Source organism: Erythrolamprus reginae, chromosome 2, assembly GCF_031021105.1.
Source record: "Erythrolamprus reginae isolate rEryReg1 chromosome 2, rEryReg1.hap1, whole genome shotgun sequence".
Classification (NCBI taxonomy): domain Eukaryota; kingdom Metazoa; phylum Chordata; class Lepidosauria; order Squamata; family Dipsadidae; genus Erythrolamprus; species Erythrolamprus reginae.
In genome coordinates this window covers 12,279,161-12,291,907 of record NC_091951.1, presented here as the reverse complement: position 1 = coordinate 12,291,907, position 12,747 = coordinate 12,279,161, and the positions used below count along the sequence as shown (strand labels likewise).

The following is a 12,747-nucleotide window of genomic DNA, read 5'->3' as shown; positions in this document are numbered from 1 at the left end:
GCAGAGAGAGAGAGAAAGAAAGAAAGAGAGACATAGCAAGAGAAAAAAAGAGACTTAGCAAGAGAGGCAGAGAGAGAGAGAGAGAAAGAAAGAAAGAAAGAAAGACATAGCAAGAGAAAAAGAGAGACTTAGCAAGAGAGGCAGAGAGAGAGAGAAAGAAAGAAAGAGAGACATAGCAAGAGAAAAAGAGACATATAGAAAGACAGTGAAAGAGAGAGAAAAAAGCAAGAAAGAGATAGCAAGGGAGAGAGAGAGAGAGAGAAAGGGAGAGAGAAAGACAGTGGAAGAGAAGGAGGGAGAGAGAAAGAGAGCAAAAAAGAGAGGAAGAAAAAAAGAAAGAGGGATGGAGAGAGAGAAAGAAGGGAAGGAAGGAAAAGAGAGAAAGAGGGAGAAATAGAGCGAAAGGGAGGCAGAGAGGGGTTTTTTGTCCAAACTTTTCTTTAGCCCCCCCCCGCCCCCCCCTTTAAATGTTCCCCAGGATTTTGAAAATATGAATAATGTGCCGCGGCTCAAAAAAGGTTGGGAAACACTGACTTATACAATGATAGAATCCCTGTATTATCAGAGGGTCTCCAACCTTGGCGACTTTAAGACTTGCGGACTTCAACTCCCAGAGTTCCCCAGGCAGCTTCGCTGGCTGAGGAACTCTAGGAGTTGAAGTCCGCAAGTCTGAAAGTCGCCAAGATTGGAGACCTCCTGCTCTATCTACACTGCTCAAAAAAATAAAGGAAACACTTAAACAACACAATATAACTCCAAGTAAATCAAACTTCTGTGAAATCAAACTGTCCACTTAGGAAGCAACGCTGATTGACAACTTGGAGTTTATATTGTGTTGTTTAAGTGTTCCCTTCACTTTTTTTTGAGCAGTGTACTTTGAAATTAACTTGGATACCACGGGCTCGTTCAGACCTGCGTTCACCGATGGGCGTAAAAACTAGATCGAAAAGGATATTGAGATGTGAAGCAATATGAAATTGTATTTGGTTTTTTTTTAACAGCTCCTATTTTAATACCACTGATAACTACACAACCCCCTGGATAATTAGAATAGAATAACAGTGGGAAGGCACCTTGGAGGTCTTCTAGTCCAACCCCCTGCTTAGACAGGAATCCTACACTACTTCAGACAGATGATTTTTTTTTAAAAAAGTAGTTATTATGTAAACATTAAAAAAATAAGATAGTACATAATCTATCATTTTACAATATACTTATTTGTTTGTTTAAATTTTGTATTTGCATTTTATAAGACAAGCAACAAAACAACACAACATAACAAACACCACCCCTGTCCCTTTTGAACTGTTATCCTCAGTTCCTTCTTTATATAGTTATACGGCCTGTAACATCAGCGGTTATTATATGATTATTCTATAGTTCCAGTAAAACTAAGGTCAAGTTGTTGCTATCATAATGTTATGAATAAAGTTAATTCTGGGAACATCGGGTTTTATTTACAGCTATTTTCAGATGATTATCTAACATCTTCTTAAAAACTTAAAAAAAGTAGTTTTAAAATGGCGGGGGGGGGGCCCAGACACTTAGGCTGTATGGGGCCCCAAAATTCCTGATGGTGGCCCTGAGCGCCAGCATGTACGACGTCCAGCAGCACGTCCAACCGCCACGTCAGGGCTCCCGCTTGCAGTCAGCTGAGAGAGAGAGAGAGCGCTCCCTCTCGCCGCCGCCATCTCCCCGCGACTGCCTGCGGCCGCTGAAGCCACCCCCCCTCCTACCACCAGTGCCCTCCCACCGGGCCACAAAGGACACTTGCCGCCGACGCCAGGAAAGGTCCAGCTGGGCGGGGCGCTGCCGGTACTTCCGTCCTGGGGCTCCCGCTCGCAGCTGTCCCCCGGCTTCTGCTCGATGCCGCGGTTTTCGGCGCTCTCCTGCTGGGCCCCAAAGAAGGAAGGCGGGAAAAAGGCGCGAAGAATGAAGCTCTCCTTCTTCCTGCCTTCCTTCTTTGGGGCCCAGCAGGAGAGCGCCGAAAACCGCGGCATCGAGCAGGAGCACACCGGTTGGGAAACGCTGGTATAAGTTACACCCGGGTTCTGAAGACCAGCCCCACACGACAACAAACCTCCCTTCTTTTGCTTTGGGAAGGCGCCTCAAGTTTCCCTCACGTCCATTCATCCGGGTTATTTTTCTTTTACCGAAGTGAAGCTCTGATTGACGGCGTTAACTCACTGCGGGGCCCCTCTAATCACCGGGCCCGGTACGGGACTTTCAGTAGTACCCGTCTATCGGCGGCCCTGGACAGAACAGATAGTCACAGATTTTCTGCGGCATAGCAATAGCACCAGCGCTTAGACTTATATAGCTAGTCCTTGACTTGCGACCACAATTGAACTCAGAATTTATGGGTGACAAATGTGTGAGTTTTGCCTCAATTTGCCACTTTCCTTGCCACATTTGTTAAGCAAATCACTTGCACTTGTTAACTAGTGACATGGTTTTTAAGTGAATCTGCTTCCCCATTGAGTTTGGTTGTCAGAGGTTTGCAAACCGAGATCAAATGACCCCGGGACACTGCAGTCGTCGTAAGTGTTTGAATTTTGATCACGTGAAAAACATGGGGATGCTACAATGGTCGTAAGTGTGAAAAAGGAGCATATGTTACTTTTTTCAGTGATGATGTAACTTCGAACAGTCACTAAATGAACTCTTGCAAGTGGAGGACTACCTGTATACCACTTCACAATGCTTTCAAGCCCACTCGAAGCACTTGAAAATCTCAGCCTAACAATCTGGGTCCTCATTTTATCGAACTAGGAAGGAATCGACCTTGAGCAGCTCAGGATTGAACTCCTGGCTGTGGGCAGAATTAGCCTGCAATGCTGCATTCTAACCCCTGGGCCTCCATGGCTCAAGGTAATAGTAATAATAATAATAATAATAATAATAATAATAATAATAATAATAATAATAATAATAATAATAATAATAATATAATTAATTAGATTTGTATGCCGCCCCTCTCTGAAAACTCAGGGCAGCTCACAACAACAATAACAAGAACAGTGTGACAATGTAAACAAATCTAATATTAAAAAAGCATGTAAAAAACCCATCATTTAAAAACCATGCAACACACGCATACTATACATAAAACTATAAAATCCTGGGGGAGATGTCTCAATTCCCTCATGTCTGGCGATACAGGTGGGTCTTAAGTAATTTGCGAAAGATACGGAGGGTGGGGGCAGTTCTGATCTCTGGGGGGAGTTGATTCCAGAGGGTCGGGGCCGCCACAGAGAAGGCTCTTCCCCTGGAGCCCACCAGATGACATTGTTTAGTCGACGGGACCCAGAGAAGGCCAACTCTGTGGGACCTTATCGGCCGCTGGGATTCGTGCGGCAGAAGACGGTTCCGAAGGTATGGGGTTGAGCCCCAGTGAGTTCAAAGCCAATTCCTGTTCGGATGCCTGAATTCTGGGATGAGAGGGGGAATTTCCCAGTCGGGGTGGGTGGGTCAGGACGAAGATCTAGGGGGGCTACATGGCATCAATATTGATCCTTCCACTCCCCCCTTCGCCTCCCCATAAATCCCAGGGAAGCAGTTTCGGTTTCCTGTAAGGATCCTGCGGCCTCTGGTCTCACCTGAATTCCCCCCTCCCCTTCCCTATTTTATAACCCCCCCTCAAATCTGCACATATTCACAACCCATGTTGGGCCTCAGTGAAATCAATGTTTTTTTCTCTCTTGGGGGGACCAGATGGGGTTTCCTGTTGCGTTTTGAGCTTCTGGGGATGGAGTCCCCCTCTTCCTGTGGGGCCCCTGCAGCCTCCTTGGGGCAGAGACTGAGCAATGCAGAAGGGGGAGGGGGTGGAGGGAGGCCTTGCTGGAAGGGGGGGAAACAATTGAAGGAGAGCAGAAAAAGTTTGGGGGTCCTGCTTTCCTTTCCTTTCCCCTCTCTCTCTCCCAACCCTCCAGAAGATGCTCCTTTGCCTCTCGGTTGTTCCCTCTTTCCACCCTCTGTTTTATTTCTCTCTCCCATCACCTCCCCCTTCATTTTCTCTTCTTCTTCTTCCTTCTTTCCAGACCTGGGAATGGGGCCTTCTGTGCCCCATAGAGCATCAGGGTCCTTGACTGAAGCCCCCTAACTCTGCCCCTCTGGGTCCCTTCCAGGCGCCTCCTCCCACTCCCTGAAGTATTTCTACACCGCCATCTCAGAGCCCACTCAAGGGCAGCCCCACTTTGTCAGTGTGGGTTATGTGGATCATCAACTCTTCAGCTACTACGACAGCAACAGCCGGAAGAGGCAGCCTCGAGTCTCCTGGATGGAGAAGGCGGGGAAGGAGGATCCCCAGTACTGGGACAGAAACACCCGGATGGCTCGTGCCTCTGAGGAGATATTCAGAGAAGGCCTGGAGACTCTGAGGAATCGCTACAATCAGAGTGAAGGTGAGTGATGGGATGGGTGGCTCCTCCAGCCCCATATTCCCCTCTTCAGGAACCAGAGGGGGGAGAAAGGGGGGAGGAGTCCCTTCAAAGGGAGAGGCTGCTTCCACACCTTTAAAATAGTCTTTTTAAATATATTTATTCTTTTTAAAAAATCCATATAAATTGTGTTTGTCCTTTTCTGCCAATTGCAGTTAATGAAAACTTGTTTAAATTTATCCATCTGTCTTTCTGAATTTTGATATTGATATGAACTGAGGTAAAAAGAGACCGAAATCTCCCTCCCCCCCCATGAAAGTTGGAGGGTCTGACCTTGGTGGATCTCCTGCTGTGGGGGAGGAAGGGAATCACAGGTCTCCCCCGCCCAAAAAAGGCAGTGGATCCTAATTAAATTCTGGGGCAAGCAGGTCCTCATCCTTCTCTGTTTCCACCCTAGAGAAATAAGGGATCAAGTGCAGATCCACCTGGGATGACCAGATCCCTCTTTCCTTCACCCCCTATTTGGAGGGACGAGTGGGGCCCCCAAATGCCGGGAGCTTCTGCTCATCCTCCAGTTGGAAGGAGGGGCCAGGAAGACCCAAATGGGGTGGGGGCTCTTGAGGGGGGGGCACAGGGCCAGGATCCTCCCAATCCTGAGAGGGAGAGACAGAGAAGAAAGGATCCTCCATTTGGGGCTCTTCCAGAGTCACTCAGAGCCTTTGTGGCTTCCCATCCTTGGTCCCTCAGGCTGAACCCCTGCCCTGCCCTCTTGGTGGGGCTGCCCTGGAGGGGGGGAGGCCTTCTTCAGCAGCCCCCCCTTCTGCCATCTTTGGGGGACAAGATTCACCTTCAAGGAACCTTGTTTGGGGGCAGGGGCTGAAAGCACCTGTGTGTCTAGTGGGAGCCTCCTTTCCAGGCTAAAGAGCCCCAAATGTCCCAACCTTTCCTCAAAGGGAGGCTGCTTCCCCCCTCCCCTCGCCTGAGTCGCCTCCTCTGGACCTTCTCCAGCTCCCTCCTCTCCTTTTGGGGGTCTTTGGGCCACAACTGCTCCCAGTATTCCAGATGTGGTTGCTCTGCCTTGATTCATGTAAAGGCTTTGGGACATCAGCCTCTCTTGGGTTCTCAATACAATTTTAATGATACCTTGTTTGCCTTTTGAACTTTTAAATATAATTTGCATTAAACCTTTTGAACAAAAGATAAAAACTAGTAGAAGGTAACATAAAGTAAAGGAGCAAAAGGAAACTAATCAAAGAAAAATAAATAAAAGTCCATTTTTCCCATGGGGAGATCAGGGAATCTCCTCTCGAGGGAAGGATCAGGCTGGAGCTCACGAGGATCTTCCTCTTCCTCCAAAGGGAAGATCTCTGGCTGAGCAGAAGATGCAGAGAAAGGATCCCCTCACCCTACATTCCTGGGTGGGGAAAGGGAGGGAAAACGCTGGTCAGTTTAGTTCAACTGTCCTTCCAGGTGGTTTTTCCCTTAGATTTGAGAGTTCCTGGCGTCCTTCCTCCCTCTCAAGCCCAAACGGGAGGAGAAACATTTCAGGATTTCCTTTTGGTTTTTCCAAAGATTCAGTTTTCTTTTAAATCCACGAATCTGGTCACTTGCAGTCTAAATATCTTCTCCAGGGCCTTGCAAAGACTGTGGACTTCAAGCTCATTTCAAAGGCCAAAAACCCTTCAGGTGTCCAGATCAGACTGGGCCACTTGTTGCTGTTGCTGAGGAAAATATTCCTTTTTGGCCCTTCAAGGCTTCATCCCCACATTGCACTAAACCATGGTTTGTTTCTGGTTAGACCAAAGTGGGAACCAGCCCTTGTGACTTGCTGCTATTTGTGAACATGGACCAAGATTTATGGTCACAGGGATCCCTACAAGCTTTTTTTTTTTTTAAATAAATCTTTTTATTAATTTTCATAAAAGGACGCACAAACTTACAAACATTAAACATATAGTTTGGGGAGGTATCCTCCCCACTTATCTCAAAAGTGTAAATGCAGATATAGAAAAAAGAATACAAAATTGAATACATAGTTGAATACTAATACATTAAAAAATAGCTAATAATAGACAAAAAAAACTAGTAACAAGTAATTTAAACTAAGATAAAATCAAACATTCTTCTCATCTTATTACTATTGTATATATAAACTAATTCTAGTACCATTCTTTAAAAAAACAAAAACAAATCTCAACCATTACATATATATTTACTTCTTACATATTTTGACTTTAATTTTCTTTAATTTTTTTCTTGTCTATCCATATATAGACTTTGTTCCATGTTTCATAAAATTTTGATTCTTCTTGGTCATTTAATCGTCTTGTCATCATATCCATTTCCGCGCAGTCTAATATTTTTATAATAACTTCGTTTTCTTTAGGGATATTTTCCCCTTTCCAATTTTGCGCGTATATAATTCTTGCCACGGTTAAAATATGTACAATTAAATATAAAATTCCTTGCTTATAAACCTGGTTAGTAATTCCTAACAAACAAAACTCCGGGGTGATTTCTATATTTTGCATAACTATTTCTTTTATCATTCTCTCTATCATTTTCCAATACGTTTTAGCTTTACCACATGTCCACCATTGGTGGTAGTAGGTCCCTATTTCTTTCTTGCATTTCCAACATAACGGGGAGGTCTTGGGAAACATTTTTGCTATTCTGTATGGTGGGAGATGCCATCTATAAAACATTTTAATTTGGTTTTCTTTCATAGACACTGATTTTGTCATTTTCCAATTATTTATCCAAACTTTCTCCCATGTGTCTATATCTATATCTTTCCCTATATTCTTACACCAAACTATCATGTTATCTTTTAAAGTTAATTCAATGTTCTTATGGGCAATCAAATATTTGTATATTTTCCCAATTGTTCTATTTGGATTGATGGTAATTAAATTACTCAATAAATTTTTATTTTTATTAAAAATATAAAGCGTGGTATCCTTCTGGTATCTAGATCTAATCTGTGCATAATGCCACCAATCAATTATTGTTCCTTGTTCTTGTAATTTAATTCTAGATTTTAACTTCATTTGATCATCTAACAAATCTTTATATCTTATTGTTTTTGTATCCTTAATAGAATTTGAATGTATAATTGCTTCTAGGGGGGCCACCCAATCAGGGATAGTTAAAAAATGGTTTTTCCTTATATGTTTCCATACCTCCAGTAGGTATTTTCTTAATGTATGTCTTTTGAAATATGAATGATTTTTATCTTTATCATACCAAACAAAGGCATGCCAGCCAAGCATAAGGTCATGACCTTCTAATTTTAATGTTCTTTTATCTTCCAAAGTTATCCCGTCTTTAATCCATGTTAGGGCGGCTGCCTGATAATATAGTTTCTTTTATATTCTCTTTTATATTCTCTAGCATATTTATTTTTATTCTTGCCTTTTTACCTTGCCATAAGAATTTTTTAACCATATTTGTTAAATCTTTGAAAAAATTCCCTCCTGGATTTATTGGGATTACCTGAAACAAGAACAAGATTTTGGGTAGAATATTCATCTTGATTGTGGCAATTCTACCCAGAAAAGATATTTTTAAATTATTCCATATTTCTAAATCTTTTTTAATTTCCTTAATTAATTTTATATAATTATCGTTTTTTAATGTTATTGTTTTGGAAGTTAGCCAGATTCCCAAGTACTTAACTTTTTTAACTATCTTAATTTCAGAAATGCATTCCAAGTTACTTTCTTGAGTTTTATTCATATTTTTTGTTATAAATTGTGTTTTATTTTTATTTATTTTTAGACCTGCTACCTTACGATATTGTTCTATTGTCCAGATTAATCTTGGGGCTGTTACAATCGGATCTTCAATGACAAAAGTCAAGTCATCTGCAAAGGCTTGAACTTTGTATATCTCTTTTCCGACAGTTAAGCCTTTTATCCTTGAATCTGCTCTAATCTTTATTAGTAGGGTTTCTAAAGACATAATAAAGAGTAAGGGTGAAATGGGACATCCTTGTCGAACTCCTTTATTTATTGTAAAAGCTTCTAATTGGTTGTTATTTAATATAATTTTAGTTGTTTGCTCTGAGTAAATAGCATCTATTAAATTAACAAATTTGGGACCGAATCTCATTTTATTTAATTGCATTTTTATAAATATCCAATTAACGTTGTCAAAGGCTTTTTGGGCATCTAAAAACATTAATGCTAAAGTTTTTTCTGGGTGTTGTTCGTAATATTCTAATACATTAATAATTGTTCTAAGGTTATTTCTGATCTGTCTACCTGGCAAAAAACCATTTTGGTCTTGATGAATTTTACTATTTATAATTGTTTTTAACCTATCTGCATATATTGCAGTAAATATTTTATAATCGACGTTTAATAACGATATTGGTCTATAGTTTTTAATTTTTTCCGGTGCTGTACCTGGTTTATGAATTAGGGTTGTCAAAGATTCAGACCATGTTTTAGGAATTTTACCGTCTTGCCTGCATTCATTAAAAATTTGTAATATATTCTTTCTTATTATCTCATTTTCTATTTTATACCACTCTGCTGGAATGGCATCTGGCCCAGTAGCCTTATTATTTTTCTGCCTTTTAATAATTGTAAGGAGTTCTTCCATTGTTATAGGACTTTCCATCCTCTCCTGTTGTTCTTCTGTTAGTTGAGGTAACTCCGAGCTTTCTAAATATTTAAATACTTCATCTTCCTCAATATTATCATTTTTATATAATTCTTTAAAAAAGTTTTGTACTATATTTGCTTTCCCTTCTGAATCGTATTTTATTGTTCCATCTTTGTCTTCTAATTTTTTAATTAATTTAGATTGTCTCTGTTTCCTTAATTTATATGCTAACCACCTACCTGGTTTATTGGCATGTTCAAAATAGTATTGTTTGGTTCTTTTTATTTTTTCTACCATTTGATTCTGGTCCTACAATCTAATTTTATGTTTAATAATATTTATTTTTTTCCCTAAATCTTTGTCTTTTATATTTTGTTGTGATATTAATTCTAACTGTTTTAATTCTTTTATTAATTGTTCGTATTTACTTTTCTTTCCCTTATTATATTTTGCTGTATAGGATATTGTTAATCCTCTTATGTATGCTTTAGTTGCATCCCATAAATTTTGGGGAGTAGTGTCTGTGGTTTTATTAATTTCAAAAAAATATTTTTAATTCTTTCTCAATCCATTCTTTATACTCTTTCTCTTTCAGAATATTTCTATTCATTTGCCAGTTATAACGCTTTTTACTATTTCTCATATAAACTATTACTGGATTATGATCCGCCCATGTATTAACATCTATCTCAACCTCTTTTATATATTCTGCTGTTATTTTCGGGGCCCATACCATATCTATTCTCATCCAGATTTTATGGGGATTTGAATAAAAAGTATACTGCCTTTTTTGGGGAAATCTTTCCCTCCAAATATCATTCAATAATAATTCTGTTTTCATTTTTTGGAAAGTGGAGGGTAATAAATTCTTTCCCCCCCCCCTTTTTATTGTTTTTCCCCCCTCCCGAGTGATCCAATTGTCTATTTGAAATAGCATTAAAATCTCCAATAATTAACATATTTTCCACATTTAATTCAATAATTTTTTGATGCAATTTTTTATACAATGTCATTTGATCTTCATTTGGGGCATATATAGAAACAATAGTAAGAGGTCTAGGTTCAATACTAACTTGGACGATCAAAATTCTACCTTCATCATCACTAAATAATTGTTTGGAATTTATAGAGTTCTCCACATACATCGCTACTCCTCTTTTTCTTTGGTCCGCTAATGCAGCATACATGTTTCCAATTTTGGTATTTAATAATAAATTCCAATTACTTTTTTTTATATGTACTTCTTGTAATATCACAATTTGAGCCTTTTGGTTCTTAATTTTAGAAAACATTTGCTTCCCTTTTTTTGGTTCATTTAGTCCATTAACATTTACAGAGAAGATTTTTAAGTCACTCAATGTAGTCATTTATTGTATTTTTTGGTTTCTCGCTGCGGTTGCTTTCTTCTCGCGCCTTGGTCCTGTTCTTGCTCTTGTGATAGAACCCCCATAGCTTCCGCCTGGAGTGCTGTCAGTTCTTTTGTTATTAGCTCCATTTGGCTTATTCCACTGTTTTTGTAAAAGTCTCTTGCTTGATCTAAATTTTCCAGTTTGTATCTTGTAGATTTCCATGTCAATGACAGTCCTTGTGGAATAAGCCAACGAAAAGTTATGTTCTCTTTAATCAAAATTTTGGTCAAGAAGTGGTAGTCTCTTCTGTTCTCTCTGACGCTTCTTGGAACCTGTTTCAATATTTTTATATCTTTACCCTTGAATTGCGGTTGTCCAGATCTTGCCCAATGTAGAATGTCATCTCTCAGCGTTCTTCTTACAAATTTGATATGAATCTCTCTTGGAAGATTATGGCGACGAATGTAGCTATTAGAAATTCTGTAAACTTCATCGATTTCTTTTATTATTTCTGCGGGATCCATTTGTAGGATTCCTCCAATAATTTCGGCCATAATGGCCTTTAAGTCTTCATCCTTCTCTTCTATAATATTTTGAAACCATAGCCCATACGAAGCACGTTGCATTTCCAAGTGTGTAATCGATTCGTCATATCTTCTATAACGCAGGTGCGCGCTGTCATCAAGATGGTCCATTCTTTTCTCAATTTTCTCTGTTTTTTCTTCAACTGCTTTCATTCGATCTTCACTCTCCTTCAAAGTTTGTTTAATCTCCTTCATCTGGTCCTTCATCTCTGCTGTATCTGCCTTCATCTCAGCCATTTCTGCTTTTATGGCTTCTCTCTGCTGGGATGCATCATTTTGTGATTGGAGCATAAAGGCTTGCAATGCATTCAATGTTTCTTGTATTGTAGTAAGTGAGGATTGTTGTGGCTTTTCTTTCTCCTTCTCCTTGGTAGACATAGTTACAGACAAAACCTGGTGTGCCGGGGAAGAATGGGGTGATCCTTGGGGCGATGATGCCGCAGACATTTGTTTGTAGGATCCCTACAAGCTTTTATGTAGATGATCAATCAGATCCTCTTTGAGACCACCAGATTCTCAGTCCCTCTTTGCAGCCGCAGATCCAGGCTCCTGTTCCCTCTCTGGGATCCCTTCCTTTCCCCCCAGAGGAACAGCAGAGAGAAAGATGGAAGGATCTCCGTCCCTCTGTTTCTTTTCCCCCTCCTCCTTCTCTCCGTCTCCCTTGGGATCCTCTGCTGCCTTTTCCAGATTCCCTTTTCCTGGGAAGGTTCAGGGACTCCGTCCTGGGGGGAGGGGAATGCAGGGAGGGAGGGGAAGGGAGGGGGGAAGGGAGGTTAGTGATGGGGGCTTTCTTTCCCTTGAACTCTGGGGAGGAAATGGGGGTGTCAGTGCCTCTGTCAAAGTCCCTGCAGGAAGGGGGGCAGCTCTGTCTATCTTCAGAACTACAGAAACCATCCTCCTCTCTTGTCTTTCAGGCCTGCACACATTGCAGTGGATGTTTGGCTGTGAGCTCCGGAGAGATGGGACCAAAGGAGGGTTTGAGCAGTTTGGCTATGAAGGGATGACCTATATCACCTTCGACAAGGAGACCCTCACTTGGGTGGCTCTCAACCCCCAGGCCCAGATCACCCAGAGGAAATGGGATGGTTTACCAGGATATAATGAGCATTTGAAGGCCTACCTGGAGGAGGAATGCATTGACTGGATGAAGAAGTACCTGTCCTATGGGAATGAGACGCTGCTGAGGACAGGTGAGCATCTGAATGGAGACTGGACTTTCCTCCTTTATGGCCGGATCTCTTGGACACATTCAGCCCCTTTGAGTCCCTGGTCTGCAGCCTGTTTTCTCCCTGGTGGGAATCCCCCTCCCCCTTCCAGCCTCTCTCCAGGACACGGGAAGCCCTGATTGGTTCTCACTATCAGGCAGCCATTCAGTGGACCAGGAAATGCAGCCTCTGCCTGGCAGATGTCTGGGTGGGTCAGGCAGGAAAAGCCCTTGAGGGTGTCCAGTTCACTGCCCACAAGGAGGGAACCATTTGGGGCCATTAAAACCCCCATTAGCCAAACTGTAGTCGAGAGTGGTGGGCAGCCTTCATTTCTCCCCCAATTAACTCTGCTTCTCCCCACATCCCATAGGGGGCTCCCTCCCTGCCTTGCACCTGATGGTCCACCTCCCATCCCCACCACTAGGGGGCTCCACTTCTACCATTAAGAAGGCATTATCCGTGTCCCAGCTGGGGTAAAAGGGCCAGGGATGGGGGGTTCTTTTGTTTCCAGGGGGTTCAGTGGGGAACAAAGTTTCTGTTTTTCTTTTAAGCCTCAAACAGGTTCCCACAATTCTCAGTCAGCCTTTCTCAAAACAACCCTCTCCCCACTTTAGGAAGT

General features: G+C 41.5%; 1 protein-coding gene across 3 annotated transcripts in view; it reads left to right on the top strand.

Annotated features, from left to right (window-relative positions):
* The window catches only part of LOC139159732 (major histocompatibility complex class I-related gene protein-like), a 65,783-nt gene that overhangs the window by 15,787 nt on the left and 37,249 nt on the right, over window positions 1-12,747 (top strand). For all 3 annotated transcript variants that reach the window (XM_070737092.1, XM_070737091.1, XM_070737090.1), the window contains exons 2-3: window positions 4,128-4,403; window positions 11,838-12,113. In XM_070737092.1, the coding sequence (XP_070593193.1) occupies window positions 4,128-4,403; window positions 11,838-12,113 (552 nt within the window). The remainder of the gene's footprint in view (window positions 1-4,127; window positions 4,404-11,837; window positions 12,114-12,747) is intronic.